General features: G+C 38.0%; 1 protein-coding gene and 1 pseudogene across 7 annotated transcripts in view; both read left to right on the plus strand.

Moving 5' to 3' along the window:
- Positions 1-22,993, plus strand: part of ATG10 (autophagy related 10) — a 338,768-nt gene that overhangs the window by 152,082 nt on the left and 163,693 nt on the right. For all 7 annotated transcript variants that reach the window (XM_019652568.1, XM_019652570.1, XM_019652569.1 and 4 more), the window contains one exon: positions 20,853-20,960. In XM_019652568.1, the coding sequence (XP_019508113.1) occupies positions 20,853-20,960 (108 nt within the window). The remainder of the gene's footprint in view (positions 1-20,852; positions 20,961-22,993) is intronic.
- Positions 1,889-2,527, plus strand: LOC109388122 (GTP-binding nuclear protein Ran pseudogene; annotated as a pseudogene).

A 22,993-nucleotide genomic window follows, 5' to 3' on the forward strand; every position in this document is an offset into this window, starting at 1 on the left:
TATTTTCTGACTTAGAACTTACATATGATTATTTTTATCACTTTTATTACCATTTTCTAATATTAAGTGTTTCTAAATAAAACAGTGATTTTGCTACTTCTTGATTTATGTACTTAATTTACTTTAGTTTTTACCTTTGTTTTAACAATTAGCCAAAGTCACATTCTTGATAGAATTTTGTAATCAATTATTGTTTTTGGAAATTAAAAAATATTTATTTTTAAAAATCAATTAATACTTGAATAAAATGTAACAAAGTTGATTCATTAAAAGTCTAGCTTCATAAAATAAATTTATCAAAATATTTTTAATCATACACCAGTGTATGCATTATGTGTATTTTGTGAATATTTCAAAGTTTTACTTTTTGTAGTAAACAAAAATCAATGATTGTTTGAATTTTCATGAAATTCTAAAACATTTTAATGAACACAGAAGATTCCCCACTCTTTTAAGTATATTTTATGTAGTTTTAAAAGCCTATAGTCCCCATTAATTTTTTATATTGAAAAAGACTTAAATTTTACAGATACTGTCCTTACTTTTTGATCTTAATGGATAACTTCATTAAAACTAGAAAGCTATCAGTTTCACAGACAAGCACGGTATCAAAAAAAAAATTGAAGTCACTAGTTAGGTAATGAAATAAAAATCATCTCAAACTTGGATGAGTGTGCATGGTAACTTTTTTCCTCTCAGCCTAAATTAGCCTCACTGGCAGGAAAAGTTATCAGATGAAGACAAAGTACAGAGCAAAACGCACTGGCACCTTACCACAAAAACTCATCCTGTTCAGGAAAAGACTGGAATGTTTTTAAGTTTGGCAAAAGCAGCAGAAAAAAACCAAAGCTCTTTTTGAGATTGGTTCTAACAATAAGCTTTTTCATTTTATTTAGATGAAGCTAAATAAACCAGTGACAAGGTCACAGCATTAAAAGCTGAAGCCAGACTGCCTCACACAAGGACAGAAGCCCTCAATTTACCAGCCAGCCTGGAAATTGAGACCAATAAATCAAAAGAGATGGAAAAGGTGGCACTCTCAAATAATACTTGTAAATGTATTGATGATGTGTCGGATGACATAAAGACAACAATGACCCAGATTGTTATAATATTAAATCAAACAAGATTTATTTCAGATTGATGCATCTACCCATGTTAGAAAACTGCCAAATTCCGACACATAGAATTCATGCTGGAAAGAATATCTCTTATGTGTAAAGAAGTACCCAAATAAGTTATTGGGGATGAAATACTGAAGGCAGTATATTCATACTTTGAAACAAATAAGGTACTATGGAAACATGCTTGAATTTGTGTGTTGAGGGAGTGACTGCAATGACAAGAAGGTGTAACGGCTGCATGTCAGGAGTTGTGAAAACACCGAGATTCAAATACTACAATGTTTTATTCACAGAGAAACTCTGTTGTATAAAAGTTTGCCTGTGTGTGAGTTTCACATAGTCTGATGTATCTAAATGGTGAATTGAATATAACCTAGGCTGCTGAGCTCACGTCAGTTTTCAGCTTCCTGTGTACAAATGGGATTGGAATACAACTTTCCACTGTTTTCTAATGAAGGGCCGTAGATGTCTACAGAGAGTTTAGTCAAAAGTTTATGATCTAGAAGGAGAATTAGAACCTTTTTGATAAACAATTTTTACTTGTAAGATTTGTTAAAAGGTAATTATTGGCTTAAAAAAAAGCATACTTAGCTGAATGAATGAACCTAATAGAAAATTGCCAGGACCTCATGATAATGTATTCACATGTACTGATAAAATTTATGGGTTCAAGGCAAAAATTGGGCCTTGGAAATGTGGGATTAAAAAAGATTCACTTGCCTCAGTCAGATGGGTCCCAAGATGCTTCTGGAACTAATATCACAATGGCTGCTCAGGGAGAACCCCAAGTTCAGTTCAAACTTGTATTGGTTGGTGATGGTAGGACTGGAAAAACTACATTTGTGAAATGTCATCTGACTGGTGAAGTTGAAAAGAAGTATGTAGCTACCTTGGGTGTTGAGGTCCATCCCCTTGTGTTCCATACCAACAGAAGACCTGTTAAGTTCACTGTATGGGACACAGCTGGTCAGAAGTTTGGTGGTCTGAGAGATGGCTATCACATCCAAGCCCAGTGTGCCATTATAGTGTTTGATGTAACTTCGAGATTTACTTGTAAGAACACACCTAACTAAAATAGAGATCTGGTACACGTATGTGAAAACATCCCCATCGTGCTGTGTGGCAACAAAGTGGATATTAAGGACAGGAAAGTGAAGACAAAATCAATTGTCTTCCACCAAAAGAAGTACTATGACATTTCTGCCAAAAGTAACTAAAACTTTGACAAGCCCTTTCCATGGCTTGCTAGTAAACTAATTAGAGAGCCTGACTTGGAGTTGTTTGCCATGCCTGCTCGTGCCCCACCAGAGGGTGTCATGGACCCCACTCTGGTAGCACAGTAGAGGCATGACCTAGAGTTTGGTCAGACAACTGCTCTCCCACACGAGGATGATGACCTGTGAGAAATTGAGGCTGCAGTCCAGCATCAGAAGTCCAGTTTTATAGGCAACTGTCCTGTGATGTCTGTGGTGCACTGATTGCCTCTTTATTACATAGCTAAGCAGACATGTGCTTAATTTTTGGGATGCTGAAGGAGATGAATGGGCTATGGAGTGAATGTGGCAGTTAAAAAAAAAAAAACTTCTCTTTTTGCACCTGCCTATTTAGCTGTTTCGGAACGTAGTCGTTTCCTTATTGAGTTTCAAACATAAGACTGCTACAGTCACATCGCAATATTCAGTGGTGAAATCTTGTTTGTTACTGTCATTCTAACTCCTTTTCGTTTAGAATCAGCATAAAGTTGTATTTCAAATATCTTAAAAAATATTCATTCATAGCGTTTAGTCTGTGTCATGGTTTGAACAATAAAGAATGATTATTAAGACAAGTAGAGCAACATCTTGTGTACTTAAGGGAAAGCTGCATCGTTGGTTTGAAGTGTATGATTTCAGTTGTATTCACAATTTATTCATACTCGTAAGAAATTTTCACATTTGTCGATGAAAGTAAAAGAATATTCGATTTACTGAATGATGGCACTTTTGAAATATAATTTAGATTTGAATTATCCGTATTCTGATTAGTGGTGAGAAAGGAGTTTCCATCATTTGTAGGAAAGTGATAAATACTCTTCTCTATAGAAACAGAAAGATTAGCCTGGGGCTGGGGTTAGGAAGGGGGAGTGACTGAAATGATAATATAATATTACGAAAATGTATTTAAGGTTTTTTTCACAAAGTTTCATATAACCACCACCAAATCCCCTCTACTTTACTCCATCATACTTTTTAAATATGAATTTTTATGTGTATCATATTGTGAAATGGGTTAGGAAGCAGTGGACTGAATTGTATGACAATTTGGAAGGCTGAGGCAAGAACGTTAACTGTGACAGGTCCCAAATTCAATAACTAAGAGATTTCAGAGAATGGAGTAGAAAGCAAGGGTTGAAAGAAGGTCAAGATTCAGGAAACATATTGACTAACTGGGCATGGCGTGATGGGGCAGAGTCTGCTGTACCTTAGGTCTTACTGATCTGGGGGATAAGGGCGAGCAGGAGTGGGATGGGTAGGTGGCAGGAGGTTGGTGAACCAGACTGAGCTGGATTAAGCCAAATAGCTGTTCAGGTGGCTTCTGAATTATGCAGAGGAATAAAGTCCTGGGAAGAAAAATAGGTTACCCTAGTCTTCTCTAATTCACTCATGGGGATTGCTGAAAATAAGTTAACTCTTGAAGAAAAAAACCCATTTTTTTGGGGAAAAAAAACACTCAGAAGCAATTATTTTGTGCCAAGCTCTAGTCTATGTGTTTCCTATGTATTAGCTTGGTTTATCCTCACCCTGGTTAGTAATTGTAGTCATTAATGTCCCTACCTTACAGATGAGGTAACTGAGGTCACACTTATTACTATTCATGGCAGAGCTGGGATATGAACTCAGGCAGTCTGTGCACTTGACTCTACGCTATACTGCTTTTCAAGTCCATAGTAAAACTAACCACCCGTCTCCTTCTAAACTCCCACCCTTGCCCCAGACTATTCCTATGGCTGGGCCTTCTCCTGTGGAGGATGTGGCCTACAACGCACATGACATACACGTACAGTAGGGTCTCCTCCTTGGCTAAGCCTCTGATGTTGCTGGGCTCCACTTCAGTTGCTTATTTGAGGGAAAGCTGAAAAATAGAGTCTGATCTTGAACCTGTTATCAGAACATGTGCTCTGCAGCAGCAAGTCATTTATGTAGCTGTGCTTTAGAATATGGCAGCCACTAGCCACATGTGGCTTATTCAAATTGAAATTGAAATTAAGTAAAATAAAATAAAATTAAAAATCTGGTTCCCTAGTTGTACTAGCCACATTTCAAGGGGCTCCTGCTTTGTTTTGGACGGCACAAAGAACATTTCCATCATCACAGCTGGTTTTATTGTCCAGTAGCATTCTCCCTGGACTGCTCCAAGTCCACTACATCAGAAGTGAGAGCTCATTTTCTATTGTCTGCTCACTCCTCAGGCTGCCTTACTTCAGTGGTTGGCCCCGCTGATTCTGTCATTCCTCATATTGTAAAGGACAGCAATATCAGAAAATAATAGATTTCTGTGGTCATTAGTTGCTGGTTCATAGAAGATTTGCCTTCTTAAAACAGTTCTGCAATACTGTTGACCTTGCTCTCCTTACTTTATCCTGCACGTGTAACAATTACAAACTGACTTCTAGGGAATCCCTATGTGACAACCTGTCACACTTTGGCTCCTATTGAACTTGAAGGCATCTAGAGCTCTTGATGGCTTAAAAGTGTGCATGGCTGTTAAGCAAGAGCTCCTCTATCTGTGTAGTTGGGTTTTTGAGCCTAATTTTAGGATTTTATTTATTTATTTTAAAGATTTTTATTGGGGAATTGGGGGATGGGAACAGCGCTGGGGAATTGGGGAAAGGGGAACAGACAAGTTGCTGTCCTTTTGTTCTTCAGTCTAGCTGTGGAGGATGTTGCTTCACTGGGCCAAGTTGGCACCATCATTGCACTCTTCCCGGGCGAGGCAGATCAGTCGCTGGCTTCTGGACGGCCACTCACGCTGGCTGCTGGCTACACACGGTAGCCCATGGCAACCCACTGCAGCAGGGGCTGCAGCCCACGCCATTGCCGGCAACTCCAGGCAGCCCAGCTCCAGGTTGAGCTGTTGTTCAGCATCTTAGCTGTAGAGGGCAGTGTCAGTGGCCCTCATATGTGGGATCCGAACCAGGACCCTCTGGCGTCTCAAGCCAGCTCTTAACCAACAGGCCACTCAGCCGGCCCAGGATTTTATTTTTATTCACACTGTCATATAATTTTCGCCTGAGGGTTTAAAAATTTTTTTGTTAAATCTTGATTTGATCATTATTATTATTATTATACTCAGCTTTGATAAGCATACCTTTGTAGGATGGCTAAAAAAAGTCCTGTTGAACTAATCCCTTATTTCCTTTGAGAAGGTTACCAGATTGGCATGATGGTATAGAAGCAGTGAGTTTGATATCAACCAAATCATTTAGAATGTTTTCAGGGGCAGGCAGTTAAATTAGTAAGGACTGCAGAAATCATATCAAATCTGAAGAACCTGAGAATATTTAAGCTGGAGGAAAAATAGACTATTTTTATAGTCAAAGGACTGTGCTGAATGAGTAGTGTTGATCAGAAGGAGAATTTATTGTTATCAGAAGAAGTTATAAAGGTTAGTTATGAGAAACACCATGCTGTTTGTGTTCAGGGGAACACACATAGGTTCCCAAAGCCTTGGAGCAGCACCACATAAGAAGGGGTAACTGCAGGCTATTTCCATTCTTGTGACCACAAAAGTGAAGTGAGCCAAAAAACACAGTGGGAATTAAACGAAGTAGGGTTAAGTTTTCATTAAAGGCTGTGCCTTGCATGCACCACTCCTGGTTGCCGGGGCAACCAGGCTCCCTTGAATGCTAATGACATTATAATGAGAAAAAAACACATGCAAATGCAGTAAATAGTAATTAGAAGCAGAGCCATACATGGAGTAGTGAGTTCCACCTTGGGAAGGTTTGGGGAGGAGCTGGTTTGTACTGGAGACAAAGAAAGAGGTGATGAAAGAAAAACTGGGGGTTTTGCATAAAAGAGTTAAGTTGAGTCTGCATGGAGTACATACACTCTAGCATGTGTCTCCTGCAAATACCTGTTGTTTCTTAAGCAGAATTTAGTCGAAGTCAGAAGCCATAGAGTAGTACAACCACATTGTCTCAAACATTCTACCTGTTGGCATCACTGTATGGAAAGAAACTTAGCTGTATTTGTCTTAGGTTTGGAGCAGCGTAGTAGCCTGCATCTTGGAATGCCCTCTGCCCACATTGGGCAGGGCTGGGCCCGCCTAGACAAGGTAGGAGGGCCTGGAAGTGTAGCCAAAAGTCAGCCTTGGTGAAGAAAGAGGCTTAATTCCGTGTTGCTTCCGATGAGACAAGTAGGAACAATGAGGGACTACATTAAAATAAGGTGTAACTGACTAATAATAATACATGCTACCTATGTCACTGGAAATGTTTCAGGAGATGCTGGGTAACTGCTTCACTCAGGGGTGCTAGATAGGGTTTTTGATTTGCCCAATGCTTAGGCTGAGTCTATGAATGTGTGCTCAATTGCATTCTCTTCCCTTTATTTAATTTTATTCAGGCTCTTCTGTCTTTTCTATTTTTATTGCCACGTGTCTGAGTATCTTTCTTGTATATGGCTAGAAAATATTATATTTCCTGCTTCACATTATCCCAATTATTTGATTTATCTTTTTGGTGTTAGCTGAACCATAGATCGTTGAATAGAAATCATCAGAAATAGCCTTTGAGGTCCATAAACGTACTATTCTTTTTACTCTCTCAATTAAAAAAAAATACAAATTTCACAATAAATGCATGTGTACTTTGGTAGAATTTGCATTAGTATATTATTTAAAATTCAAATAATATAGATGTATATATGGCAAAATGTTTAAGTCTTGTTCTGTTGGCTCTCACCTCTTCTGCCAACTCCCAGTTCCAACATCTCTGAAAAAACACAGTGCTAACAGTTTGGGGAGTAAACTTTAAAATTTCTTGTTATACACTTATCTGTGCTGTTATTATATATTAAAATCTATACTATTAAGGCATTATTAATGTCTAACACTTACTGAGTAATTGCTATGTGCCAGAGACTGATCTTTTTTGGGCATTAATTCATTTAATCCTTAGAACCTCCCTTTGAGGACTTTTTTAGAAGAGGAAAGGAAAGCCAAGAGAAGTTAAGAAACTTGTCCAAGGTGACAAGCCAAATTTCTATCCCAGAAAGTCTGATTGAGAACTCATGGTTTCTCTCATCACCAGATCCTGCCTGCTTTGCAGGTAACATATAAATGCGTGTGTTGTTTTTTTTCCCCCCGTATATCTGGAATCAATCATTCTATATGATTCTTCAAGTAGTTTTTTTAACATAATATTCAGAGGTCATTCCATGTCAATAACTTACCTCTTCCAGGTTATTTTTAATTGTTGCACTTTATTCCCTTAAATTATCCACCTAATTTAAGCATTCCCCTATGATGGGCATTTAATTTGGTATTGCAAATGATACTTTAATAAATATCCATGTAATGCAATTTTTTATGTGTACTTATATATATATTTCTGTAGAATAGGTAGTTCTAACTAGAATTGCTGAATGACAGAGTGTGCTCACCTTACATTTTGACAGATTCTGCAAAATTGGCACATTATTACTCCCTTTTTGCAATACTCTTTGCTTGGCATTGGGGACACTCACCTCTTGGCTTCCTTCTACCTTTTGATTGCTTCTTCTTGGCTTCCTCTGCTGTTTCCTTCTCATCGCACAACAGCTAAACACTGGAGTGCCCCAGTTCTCAATCTTTGGATTCCTTTCCTTCACTAGTTAGACTCACTTGCTTGGAGATCCTATCCAGCCCCTTGGCTATAAATACTGTATATTCACCAATGACTCTTGAATTTATATTTTTAGCATCTATCAAGTCCCTGAACTGTAGGCTTTTATATCCAGGAACCTAATTGACATTCCATTTGAATAGCTACAAGGCATATTTAATTCATTTTTACTTAACCTTGCCCGTATGCCCCCCAACCTGCCTCTTTCACATACTTCCCTATTTCAGTAACTGGTAGCTTCCAGGATCTCAGGACAAGAATCTGGAGTTCCCCTTGACTCCCCTCTTTCTCTGCACCCCACGTTTAACCTGCTAGTAGATCCTATTAACTCTATCTTCCAAATATCTTCATAATCAGCCGCTGATCACCACCTCCACTATACCACTTTAGCCTAGGCTGCCTTCATTTCTCACCTGGCTTAGAATCTGGTCTCTAAATTGCAGCTGGAGGGATCTTTTAAAAAACGTGAGTCCAGCCATATAACTCTCTGACTCGGAACCTTCCAATGACTTCCAGTTTTAATCGGAGAGTAAAATCCAAAGCTTTGACCATAACTTCCAGTCCTAAATGGATCCCACTTTCCTCTGTACTTAATACCATTCTACGGCTCCTTCACTCAGTGCCAGCCGTACTGGTATTCCTGCAGTTTAAACCTTGGGCCCTTGGCAGTTCCCGTTCCAACTGTCTAGTGTGTCCTTCCCCTAGAGAGCTTTCCGACTTGTTCCCTTACTTCCTTTAGATCTTCGCTCATTTTATCAATGAGGTCCTACCTGCCCACCCTACGCAAAATATTATAGCATCTTCCTAATCCTGTCACTTTCAATCCCGCTGACCCTAATTTATTTATTTTCATTGCACTTAAAAACCCCTGTTCTACATATTTCGTTATTTGTTACCTTCCCTGCCCTTGACCATGGTTCTCCAGAATGCAGGCTCCATGAGGGCAAGAACTTTTGTCTGTTTTGGTCACTGCTGTATCCCTCGGGCCTACGTAGTGTGACAAATTGCACAGTGTAGGTGTTAATACTATTTATTCAATGAATGAATGAATGAATGAGAGAATCACAGACAAAAATTGTCTCCAGACTGTAGCAATTTATACTGCTATTAAAAATTATAAGAGTATGCCCATTTTCTCATACACTATAAAATTGGTATTACTAATCTTTTATATTTTTTCATTTTAAAAGATGAAAAATGATATATTGTTTTGATTTGCATTTTCCTCATTATACTTATGTTGAGCATGTTTTCATATACTTATTGGCCACTGGTCTTTCTCCTAGGAATTTCCTGTTTATGCCTTTTGTTTGTCTTACTGTGGGGTTGTGTTTATCTTTGTAGTATTGATTTGTAGGAGAATCTTATATATTATGACTATCAATCCTTCATTTCCTATATATTGCAAATATTTTTTCCCAGACTGTCACTTCTCCTTTAACTTCGTTAATAGTATCATTTGTCATATAGGAGTTTTTAATTTTTAATAAATCTGCCAGTCTTTTGCTTTATGGCTTCTGGGTTGGTTTTGCTCAGGAAATCCTTCCTAACTTTGAATTATAAAAATAGTCTCTTGTATTTTCCTTTAGAACTTTTTATTTTATTTTTTATATCTACCAGGGACTTATTTTAGAGATTGTGTGATGTGGTAATATAGTTTATTTTACTTAATTGTGAGCCAGTTGACTTCATTAATAATAATCATTATTGACTTATGTATTCTTCCATCAATGATACAAAATTCTTTTTGTATCATATATTAAGTTCTACAAGTCAGTCTATTTCTAGACTCCATATCCTAATCACTGATCTGTTTTTCTTCTCTGTCGTAGTAACATAGATTTTAATTATTATTACTTCTCTTTAGTTGGTTTTGATATCCGATAAGTCTACCATTCTTTGTTCTTTTAAAAAAAATTCAGTACCTCTGTATATATTCTTGTTTAGATAAATTTTAGAATCACTTTACAAGTTTTATTAAAAAAGAAAAACTATGGATTTTTTATTTTCACCAGTAAACTTGTAGAGTTTTCTTGGCATAATGATAGGTATTTTCCTGGCTACTTGACAATTTTGTTAATACCAGGAATATATTGTATCTTTATGATTTTAATTAATTATTACTTTATAATTTGTAAAGTTATTGATTTTTATCTGTTGATCTTTTTCCTGGCTCCCCTCTGGAACTCTTATTTATTTTATATTACTTTTTCTGTTGATTCTTTTAGATTATTTAAGCCAACAATGAAATCATCTACCATTTTATCTTTTCTTTTATAAAACCTTTGCCCTGGCGGTGAGCTGGGACACTTATAGAGCTTACCTGTTTATTTCCTTTCTCTCAGAGGTCACTGTCCTTCATTGCTTGTGTCCAATATCTGAAAACCCTGATTTCATGTGTTTTTGTTTGGTTTTCTAGTTTTCCAAGATGGAAGGGTAAATATAGGCTCTGCTATTCTCTCATGTTTAGAAGACCAAAGAAACACTTAGAGAAATGCAAACATTCCTGGAGGGTACCAGTGTATCCCCCCATTATATGAAATGTAAATTTGATAAACACAGACTTTAGGCTAAGACATTATTAGATATATGATCACCAGTTCAACAGGTCTGTTTCCAATCCTTAGGTTGGGAACACAGCAGTGGGGGAACATAATTAATTCATGGAAATGAAGGAGATGTGGTATGAAAGGAAGAGTCCCTAAGATTTGTAGCCTAAGTGTGGGGTGAGGTGGTGGGCTTCCTCGCCTTCCGCTATCACGTTGTGTCAGCCTGGCTTTCACACGGCCCCTGCCTTGATGCTTCTGAGACTTTCTAGTGTCAAGGTATGGGAAGCAGGACTTGTGATAGAGGACACAGAAGGGAGCGCATTCAGTCTAAGAGCTTTAAACATGCACAGGCTTGGAATGGAAATGACCATGAGGGCAGAGATTGTGACTCCTTCTGGGAAATATGTCAGGGAACTTTTCTTACGTTAATAGCAAAGACTGAGTGGATAACATCCTGCCTCTCGCCTTTCTCCTTTTTCCTCTTCTCTGCCTGCAGTGTGAGTTTGCCCTGTGTCTGGTATTGATCCAAGTAGTGGAAGTAGTGGATATTGAATACTCTTTTGCAAGTAGAATAACTCCAATGAAGTCTTCAATCTCACATTATACAGACCCCATAGATAAAAAGCAGTGATCGCACTACCACGCAGCTTACTCTAAAAGCTGTAGCACCTCCTTTTCCATTTTTAGTTAAAGCCCTTTTGGTTTCCAGCAACAACCATGGGGACCTGGCCTGGCGTCCTCAGGCTGGAACAGCTTCTGAAGCGCCGAATGTTGACCCTGTTCTTCCTCAGCTCTTCTGGGGGAGCTGATTTTGGACTTCTAGCCTCTAGATCCAGAACTATGAGTGAATACATTTCTGTTGTTTTAAAAAACAGCCACCCATTTTCTGATACTGTGTATGGTACCCATGCCAGGAAGGCCTTTCTTTCTCACCTCCCCATTCCTTCTTCTCACACTCATAGCAGGATCCTTCTCTGAGTAAAACTGTTTAAGCTCAAGTACCTTTCATTCCACAAAAAAAGAGGAAAGTTAATAAATTATTTGTGCTGCTTTGTAAGAATAGTGCTTTGATATCAAAGTGACAGCATGCTACCCTGATAATTTTCTACTGTCAGACTATCAAACTTCTTTCAATTTACTTTATTAAGTGCAAAATTCCTTTAATACTCTTAATTGTCTTGAACAATTCTCTTATAATGTCATAAAAAGAAATAATTTATTTATGAAAGGAATAAGATTTAGAGTAACTTTAAATCCAGAAATCCAGATGGGGTAGTCCAGAACTTGGGCCATCTATATGGTTTTTTCTTTTTTTAAAAATCTATGATATCAGAAAAGCAATGATAAGCCTTTGAGAACATTTCAACTAGAGCAAACAAAATATGGCAAAATCTCTACAAACTTAAATTGGAAGTGGAAACAAAGAGGGGAAAAAAATATTTTACTATAGCCGGTTCCCCATATCCTCTGCAATCAGTTATAGCATCCATTGGCCATTCCTTGGGCACAAATAAGCAGGACTGCTCTGGGAGGCAAAACCGAATTGTTTAATATAATAAAAAATATGAGGGCACATACAAAGGTCCCACATCTATGAACTGAAAATTGAAAACTCAAAATGGGCAAGTTGGAAAACCCGAAAACCAAACATTATTAAAAAGCGAAAGAAGGAAAAAGAGAATGAAATCCCACAAATGCTTCATAGTGAAACCTAACAGTGCAGTGATATTTGTTGAAAGTGTTAATAAGGGAAATGGAACCACTGTGATTTAAACGTACTTTTGATGCATGAGCTCCAAGAAAGGGAAGGAATTTCACATCATGTAAACTGTAACCTTTTTTTAAAAAACTGGTGTGACATAAGCAGGCTGTGTAAGTACTTGCATTTACTTATACTTGTGTGCTTACCCCCAAATAACGTGTCTACATTGGCCCAGTAACCTTCTTTCCTGGCCTGCTAAGTGTCTTGAGTTTCCTCTGCTCCTTATTCCTTGGGGCCCCTGCCCTTGCTGTGCTTTGACCTGCATTCAGAAAAGTGGAGAGCAGTGAGCTCTGCTCATTTGGGAAGTCGGGAGGGGTTGGAGGTGAAAAGAAGGGGGACTTGGTCCGTATAAGAGTCCTGCCAGAAAAAGGAGCAGGGCGACTGTAAGAAAACGAGCTTCTTATACAAATGAGCACAGTGTTGGGGTGCTCAGCATGTCTTTATTGAATGCAATTGAACATTAAGACTCTAAGTGGCGTAACACAATGCCCACTTGAAAAACTACGTGACTATGATATTATTAGATAATGACTTAGATAAGAGGTATTGGTGGTGTTTTGGTTTAGCAACTAGATGTTTACTTTAAAAAAGGGGAGAAAAATAAAACCAAAAATTAACATTGTATGCAAGAACACTTTATGGTTCTTAGGATAATATTGACTGCAGAAAGCAGAAGGAAAACTTTAATGAATTTTCCTTACTCAGTCTCCCTAGCACAATATTACTTTTTCTTTTATGGGTTTTGTCTTTATTTTACTGTATTTTATTTAATTTTTATAAGGAAAAATAATACACAATCACTGTAAAAAGTCTAATAATACACAGATGTAAAAACGACAGATGAAAGTAGCTTCTTCCCTCTCCTCTGACTCGTCTGTAGTTTGTTTTTTTGTGTGCACATATAAATATATGTATGCACATTTATAATATATATATACTTAAATGGGTTTGTTCTGTAACTTACGGTTTCCACCGAACATTACATCGTAGACATCTTTCTTTGTGAGCTCATTTCTAATACCTACATTGCATTCCATTGTATTTTAATCAAATTTGTTTCCATTAAATTTGTTTAATGGAACCCTTATTGATGAAGAATAACTCCTTAGTTATTCTCATAATTATCCCTGTAACTTTAACCAGTATACTTCTACTTCCTGGTGTCTCATTTTTGAACAATAACTGTTGATTCCTGCCATGGTAGATGAGGAATTTAGTGTACTTACACTATCTCTCTCATTCTTTCCTGTTCGTCCTTCTGATTTTTAAATTAATTATATTATTATCTTTACAGCATCAAGATTTATAATATTTAGATTATGTTCAGTAACCATAATTAGTCCTCCGTGCTTTGTTTATGGGTTGATTAGACATTTAAACCTAATAAAAGTACGTAATGAGTATGCTAACATAAACAAGATTCGCTGCTGAACTAAGTATGGTGGTAGAAGGCAGATAACCTGCTGACACACTGCTGCTGTGCAGAGAATATTTCAAGTCAAAATCCTTCAAGCTCTCTTTTAGTTTCATACTTTCAAAGAAAGCTCTTTTAAATTGGACCGAGCCAGAGAATCTCCAACCAAGGACCGATGGTCACAATGTTTTTGTGTGGTTTAATTCCCAGCTGCTGAACAAACGAGTTCAGTAGGAATTCACATGTTAGGTCACACAGATAAAAGCAATAATCATTATGGGTAATGTGCAAATTGGGAAGCAAGGGGCTATCGGACTCTATTGGATGGGGGCACATCCAGCGGATTTAATTATTTCCTGGAAGGACAGCCCCAGCTCCCTCAGCTGCAACTTATTATTATCTGAGGTTTCTCTCCAACCCCCACCCAGAAAGTTCTGAGGTATGGGTGGACTATTTAATAAATGGCTGTCATGTTTTGTAACTCCAAGACCAGGGAAAATGAGAGATGTACAATGGTCTTTTTCAAAGATGAAATATGTTATAGCCTTACTTTCACTTTTGGGTTTTTGAGTTTTGGGTCTTTTGAATTTTTGCCTGAGTGAGTCTAAGGCCGGTAGTTACCCATGAATTACTTTGACTGGGCCTGGTTACTCTTGATATTGACTCAGAGACACCAGAGTCAGCCTTGGCCAGGGTCCACACCTGCATTTGGAAGGTGTAACAGTATCAGAAATTGAAATCAGGGTTAGGCAGATTTGCTGGGTAATGGGGATGGGTGTGAGGAGGAGACATAATACCAAATTCAGAGCTGTGTTCTGAAGGATCTCTAACTCTGTAATTAATTTCCTACACCATCTACACGTAACTTTGACATTTAAAAAAATTGACAGATATGAATTTAATGTGTGACCTACCCAGTGTAAGCTTTGCTTTTCAGCAGCAGTTTTTACTGTCTTTTTTTTTTTTTGCTCCCATGGTTAATCAGCTTTGGACAGCTCATGGGAGTTTTGGTTTGATTTTTTTTACCTAGAGAAAAGAACAACCATTTGAGATCTTTGGCCTAGGTTTGGCCTGTTCCTCAGGGTTCCACCAACCATGAAAGTCCTGTTTGATCGGTGCAGTGACCTAAAAACGTCCTCTTGTCTTAATTCCTCCCCTACGGCCTTGCCTGCCTCTCCCTGAAGCTGATCATTCTGAGCAGTTAACTTCAGCTTAAGTCCCATGTGCAATAATACTTTATTTCAAAGTAGAACGAAGGCCCTTAGATGACCACCCAATTGTTTTAGATAGCAGCATTTTTCTAGAGAAGATCGTTAAAAGCTTATTAAAATTCAACAACAGAAGCCCTATGGTTATTTAGTAGCTGGATTCCAGCAGGCATAACATAGCTCCCTGGGTGGCATAGCCCATGACAGCTTGTCAGAAAGCAGACTCAAACATATTTTGTTAGGAAATTCTTGGATCTCCATCCAATATACAGTCAGCGCTACACTGGAACACTTGGTTACCTCTCTAGGGTTCTATAAAGCCTTTAGGGCATTTTCTCGAGAAGTTCAAGGTTGGAATCTGTTGCAGCAGTGTGATGGCCTGGAGGCATATGTTCAAAGAGCAATCAATGAAATATTTGTTTAACATGAAGTGTTATTTATTTATAGGCACAAAAGGGTTTGTACACTAAAAACTGTAAGTTTCCTTCCTAACCCTCCCAACTTCCTCACCTAAACCCTTAAGAGATCACCACCAATACCAGTGTCTTGGATGTCCTTCCAGATATAGTCAGTGCATACACAAGCATACGTATTTAAACAAATGGTAGCATAATATACACATATACATACTGTTCTGCACATCCTTTTTTTTTAACTTAATGACCTATCTTGATTATTATTCCATATCAATACTTATAGAACTTACTACTCATTTTTTATGGTTGACTAGCACTCCGTTATTTGGATATACCATAATTAATTGAACCAATCCTCAATGATAGGCATTTAGGTTATTTCCAATATTGTGTTATGAAAACAATAGTGTAATGCATATCATTGCTTGAAATTTATTTCCTCATATTCATCTATATCTGTACGATAAATTCCTGGAAGTAGTATTTCTAGGTGGAAGATATGTGCATTTTTAATTGGGGTAGTTATTGACAACTTACTCTTTGGGGAGGTTATACTAATTTAAACCACCCTGCCTCTGGCAATGTATGAGAGTGACTACCTGTTTTATAAATATCTTTGTTTACACAGTGTATTTCATGCCTTTTGATCTTTGCCAATCTGATAGGTAAAAGAATGGTATTGCATAATTTTAATTTACATTTTTCTTATGGGTAACACTGAACATATTTTTATGTGATTAATATCCATATGTACTTCCTCTTTAGTAAACTATCTTTTTATATCCTTTGCTCATTTTTCTATTGGACTGTGGGTCTTTTTCTTATTATTTTGTTGGAATTATTAATATATTAAGGAAATTAAAGCTATATATTGACAAAATTAGCCTGTTTCTATGATATGAGCTAAAAATGTTTTTTTTCACATTTTGATATTTATCTTTCAGTTAATGGTGTTAAGAATTTTTCCCATATAGTAAAATTTATCAATATTTTATAACTTTCAGGGTTTTGTTTACTTTTTAATTTATTTATTTTTTTTAAAGATTTTATTGGGGAATCGGGGAAGGGGAACAGACAACTTGCTGTCCTTTTTGTTCTTCAGTCTAGGTGTGGAGGACGTCGCTTCACTGGCCCATGTATGTATTATCATAGTGCTCTTCCAGGCTGAGGCAGATCGGTTGCCGGCCACTGGATGGCCGCTCACGGCGGCTCTTGGCAGCTCACGTCAGCTGCCAGCCATTCACAGTAGCTTATGGCAGCCCACTGCAGCGGTGGCTGCAGCCTATGCCGTTGCCGGTGACTCATGGCAGCCCAGCTCCAGGTTGAGCTGTTGTTCACCATCTTAGCTGTAGAGGGCATAGTATCACTGGCCCTCATGTGGGATCCGAACTGGGGCCCTGCTGCTCAGAGCTGGCGTCCCAAGCCAACTCCTAACCAACATGCCACTTGGCCGGCCCTTTTGTTTACTTTTTAAATACCTATTTAATATTACATGTATGTATTTATATTCTCCAGGATTATCATATAGCACATTTATATGTAGAGTAATTGTTTTTCTCATTTAAATCTCTATTTCTTATTTTGGTGTAAGGTGAAGGGCATCCTATATAGATAACTTGAGGAGTTTTGTCTATGAGGAAGTATTCTCTTTTATTAGTGGCGTCTGGATTATAGCATATGGACATTTCCTATTAGTTTCTCTTCTATGGTGACAGAGTGAAGCCACCTGCTCTGTGGTGGATTAAGCAGCAAGGAGTCCTGATGGTGGAAATGTAGCTGGACATGGGACAACAGCAGTTTTCAGTTATGAGATTAATGGTAGTTACATAGGACTGGGTTAAGGCTGGGGAAGTTGCCAGAAAGTGGGGTTTGAGATGGTGGTGAAGACCACTTACAAAGCAGTCTCAGCACAGTCACAGTTCTAGGGCAAGCATCCTCAGAGGTGCATTTAGTACATGGAGAGCTCCAGAGAGCTGTGGTATTCCTGAAGGTTGGGGGTTCCTGTGGCCTTTTCTCCTGGAGCAGCTGCAGAGCACTGGGTTGACTATGTTCCTAGACTTTAAAAGAGGGACTCCAGTGTATTTAGTGCAGTGGTTCTCTACCCTGGCTACTGCCTTCGTGTCTACTAAGAAGATTCTGACTTTACTAATCTGTGGAGGGATGGGGGGGGGGGAACCCCAGCAACAGCATTTTGAAAACTCCCCAGGTGCTTCAGATGTGCAGCTAGAGTTGGGAACTACTGTTGAATGCAATCAGCTTGCAGTCCCTTTGAGTCAGGGATTGCCATGCATGCTGCCTCCGTGCTTCCAGGCAGGCATGGAACTCACCTGGGAGCCTGCTAAATACAGATTCCGATTCAGGAGGGCTGAGGTGGGGCTTGAGATTCTGCACGTCCAAAAAGCTCCCAGGGTGGGTTGAGGCTGCTTTTCCCCAGACCACACTTAAGTGGCGTGAGCTGGTTATTCAGTGTGCAGAGTGCTGGCTTACGCCAGCCCACATGAGTCAGTGAGCACTTTCCTGCCATGGTCCAGCTCTGTGGCAGAATTTGCTTAGTGTAGTAGGACACTGGAGTCAAGAGATCTGCTTTCCACTTCCAGCTCTGCACCTAATTAGCTTCAAGACAAGCCTCTTTAACGTGCTTCAATCCTTTACCCTGTCATCTCTGAAATGGGACGACTGAACTGAATAAGCTATAACGTCCCTTTTGTTCCTGCCTCCTCCCATGCAGGTCCAGGGTGTTTTTCATCTCCATGGGAACCAGGTTTTTATGCGGAATGGCAGTCTGGATTCTGTACTAAGGATCCTAACTTGCTAGATTATTTTTAAATTGCAGACTGTCAGTACTTTTTCTCACAAACACATAGTACTATGGTTTTATTGTATGTAGTAAATCTTTTATATAATCAACTATCGATGATCTACCATCACAAGAGTGATGATAATAATATGGTAACAAATCTTCTAGTTTTAAACTAATAAGCACCAATATATGTCATTTAATAGAAGGATTATTTTGGTTGTAAGTGACAGAGAACCCAGCCCAAACTGGGTGAAGCAAAGTAGGGACTTTTTGGGATGATGTAATTACAAAATTTGAGTGTAGAGTTAGCTTCAGGTATGGTTGGTGTAAATAGTGTAATCAGGATCTGGACTCTGCATCTCATGGCCTTGTTTTCCTCTGCATTGGCGTCATTCTCAGACTTCATTTAATTACATGGTGGCTGCCAACACTGCCAGGGCTTTATCTTTCTGGTTCAAATCCAGTGAAAAAGAGAACAGCCTTGTACCCCACCCCCTACCCCAAAGTCCTGAATCATATCTATTGGCTCTGATTGGATGATTTGCCCTCCTGAGTCTCTGAGGCCAGCAGGACTGGTACCCTGATTGGTCAGATCAGCCTCCTGTGACTATTTCTAGAGCTGGGGGACCATGTCCACACTGACAGGGGAGAAGGGAATAATTCCTTAGTGGAAATTTGGCTACTATTTCTAAAGAAGGGGGAATGGATACTTGATGTAAAAAAGCAACAACAACAGAAACTGCCTGTTTTTTTGTCCATGTAAGCCAATATTAAAAGTCATTTACATTGTCTAAATACAAAAATTTCAGTGGTAGAAGGCCGTCAGGGGGTATGTTGTGTGGTTGGATCATATAGAACTGGAATTTAAAACAATGATTCAATTTACAAATTCAGAACCTTAATGAATTAATAACAGATGGTAGTATTGGATACCTGATTGCTTACTTTACAGGCAGGAATAATATTCAAAATCTTTAATAGCCTGTGGCAGTGGCATCAATCAGTCAAAATGAGTTGGGTCCAGCCAACCAGAGCTGCGGCTAACCACTCCCAACCAGCAGGGTCCCTGTGTGGGTGCTGGGAAGATGTTAGCCCAGCTACCTGGGAGGCATTGTAAAGGTCCCTCCATATTTCTCAGAACATATGGTTTTTGTATTAGTTTCCTAGGGCTGCCATAACAAAGAACCACAAATGGGGTGTCTTAAAACATAGAAATTTATTTTCTCGTAGTTCTGGTGGTTGGAAGTCAGAAATCAAGGCATCTGCAAGGCCATGCTTCCTCCAAAGTCTCTAGAGAAGAATCCTTCGCTGCCTCTCCTAGTTTCTGGCAGTTGATGGCAATCCCTGTCATTTTTTGGGTTGTAGATACACCGATCCAATCTCTGCCTCTGTCTTCCCGTGGCCTTCTCCCCTGTGGGTCTGTGTCTCTGTACCCAAATTTCCCTCTTCTTATGAGGACACCAGTCATATTGGATTTAGGGCCTACCCCATGTAGTTACCTAAAATCAAATGCTCTAGCATAGTTGGCATGACACAAATTGTAAAATATATTCAATATTAAATTGCTCACAAACACTATAAAATTTTTCTTTTCTTGTTTTTTCGTTAAAAACTAGATTTTTGAATCTTAGTAAAAGTATTTAAGTGAATTGTGAATTGTTTTGTTGGAAATCTATTCTGTATTTTCTTACTGCATCAGATTAAGCAACTACATCTTTCTTAATTATAATTGTTTTAAATATGTTACACTGTGAATGTTAGTATGACAATTTGGTGGATAATTAATAATTTTCATTGATATGTGAGTATGTTTGTGCATGAGGAGGTATAATATTTTTACACATGACTTTATTGAATTCAAACAAGTTTTGAATTAAAAAAAAAAAAGAAACTGACCACAATTAAATGAACATCATCCATTAGTGTATTTAAGAGAAAGTGTAAGAAACAGGAGAGAAATGCAACTGGTGAAAGGATTGGATATCATCTTTTTTAAAGAACATTTGAAAATTTGTCTTCGACTCTTTGAAGAATGGCTCTGTGGAAAAGAGTTTAGATTCCAGAGGGTAGAACTAGAACCAATGAGTTAAGGCTAAAGGGAAACATTTCAATACAATGTAAGAAAACGTTCTCAAGGAACAATGTTCCATGTATGAAAATGGAGGTGGCAGTCGGGTAAGGGAGTCAAGTGTAGATTCCTGGAAATGCTCAGGTAGGTACTGCGTAATTCCCTCCCTGGGACATTTTAATGGAGATCTTGCCTTGAACAAGAAATTGAAATAGAGATTCCCTTCCAATTTGAAGATCTGTTGCAAGTCCTCCTAAAATTTCTCTTTGTATATATGTCATGAAAATCAATATTAACTATTTGACAAAATATTTCTATAAGTTGACATGTATTTTAGCAGCTGTCAACCTAAAGCTTTGCTCTATGACTTCTGTTTTTGGGAAAATGAAAGTGGGAGGATTTAGTCTAAGAAAGAGAACATCATTAATAAATGAGAAAGGTAGGGGATTAAAACTTCTATTTACTGAGTACCTACTATGTACAGGGATATTGGAGGAGTTTCTTTATCCATATTATATCATCTCATTTAATATACTTAGTTTTTCATTGTTTGGTTTGGAACTTAGGAGAAGCTGTAGTTCTTAGAATGACGAATTCTTAAAATAATTGGCATTTTCTTGTGTATTCTTTGGTTAATGGAACACAGGACTGTTCTGATGGCTACATGTGCAAAACGCATTTTCAAGTTAAAGATGGGACAGCAGTGTCACCTCCAGGATCATCTGCCCATGTACAAATGTGTCTTCCCATGGAGGTGAGTGATTTAACATTTCATATTCTTCTTTTCAGTCTCTGTGAAGTATAACTTTAAATATGTAAATCTGTTAAATATATATTTTTAAAAATTAACTGCCATTGGATCCTGGGCCTACTGTTGGGGGAGAAGTGAACATTGTTTGTCAGGAGGTATTTTCTTCTATAATATTGAAAGCAGGAATTGTGGCAAACTTGAGATCCATTCTGAGTCTGTATTGAGTGCGGTGAGCTTTCACTCTCTGGGTTCTCTGGAGCTGAAGACCACAGATGCCTTCCATTGTCTGCTGACTTTTCTCCCGTGAAATGTCCCCAGGATAGCACAGACCTATCCCTTGACTGCTTAATACCTGGCTGGAGACCTCTTCGCCTAGTCTGTCTTTGACTCTTTTCCCCCAGGCTCTTTAAGATGTGTTAGACCTGGGTCTCATTCCTTAGGGGACTTTAACCTTGACTTGAAAATCTTGCTAAATTACATTTTGATAAGGTGATAATGGCTTAGTGGTTTTCTGGGATATTTTCAATTTAATTTTTATTGAAATGCAAATAGCCTTATTGTATTTGTTATTATTAACAAAAAATGTTATATATCTGTTGTAAAAATAAACAATAGAGAAATATATAAAAAGAGTAAAAAAACTCCCATATAGCCTTCAACTGGAAGTAATCACTATTAATATTTTAATAAATACCCTTCCACAAATTTCTGTCATGTACACACACAGACATACCTGTATTTTGCAATGAACCTGTATATCATGGGCATCTTTCCATGTCAGTAGATGTAGCATTCCATCATTCTATTTTAATGGCTCCATTTTATTCTATCCTATGGATGAACCATAATTATGTGGAGCCCATACTGAAGTAAAATACTTAAGTTCTAATATAGAACTGGTGGGGATTTAATTGCTTCAACACAAAGAAAGTAATCACTAATGCTTAAAATTCTGAGAATCCTGATAAAATGGGTGAGGAGACATTTTTTTTTTTTTTTTGCAAAGAAAGAGCTTTTGCTCAGGATCTATTACATCAGATCCATTTGGCAACCTGGCACTAGCCCTCTTTGCCTGGGTATGATGCTGGCCTGGAAGTAACTCTCGCCAATGTAATTTGGTTTGCAAGTTATTTTTGAGGGTATTGTGCTTGGTAGTAAATGAAGTGGCCCCGGTGGGTGCTCAAATCTTGATTACTGCTTCATGGTTCAAATATTAAATCAAATCTGAAGCCTAGCATGTTAGGAAACTTTCAATTCATTATATATTAACTTAAAAAATGCACATGGAAATGATGATTTAAAAGATGAATTACCAGCTTTTGCCTAACAAGTTGGCAGAGATTTGAAAAGCACTAAAAAAGTGGTGTTGACAGTATGAGGGAACTGACACTTTCTGGTTGATGTTTTAACTTCACAAAGTTTAAAGATGAGTACATACTATGAACAATCTATTCCAATTCTAGGAATTAAGCTTCATAAAATATAAATTTTTCCAACATTTTTCATTTTCAACACTTCCCAACAAGTTTCAAACATATGAAAAATGTTGAAAGAATTTTGCAGTGAACAATCACGTACTCATCACTTAAACTCTACTATTCACATTGTGCTATGGTTGCTTTATTGTATGTATATCAGTGCCTCTATGCATCTATCCATACACCTTCTTTTCTGGTGCATTATTTTTACATCAAAGTAAATTGTCAGCAAATAAAATAATTATAAATGTGCACCAAGATTTACCTGCAAGAATATTCATTTCACCATTATTTATAATAGGAAAAAATGGAAACAACTGAAATATACAATAGTAATAGATTAGTTCATTATGGCAGGTCTCTATGATGGAGTTTTTTTATTCAGTGGGTCTGGAGTGGGGCCTGAGAATATGGAGTTCTAACAAGTTTCCAAGTGCTGCTGCTGCTGCTGCTGCTGGTCTAGAGACCACACTTCGAGAACCACTGCACTGCTCTGTAAGAGAATGCTTACCATATTTGAGATGCTGCACAGCTGAGATGGTTAGTTAACTTGATATA

This window comes from Hipposideros armiger, unplaced genomic scaffold (genome assembly GCF_001890085.2).
Source record: "Hipposideros armiger isolate ML-2016 unplaced genomic scaffold, ASM189008v1 scaffold_182, whole genome shotgun sequence".
NCBI classification, from domain to species: Eukaryota; Metazoa; Chordata; class Mammalia; order Chiroptera; family Hipposideridae; genus Hipposideros; species Hipposideros armiger.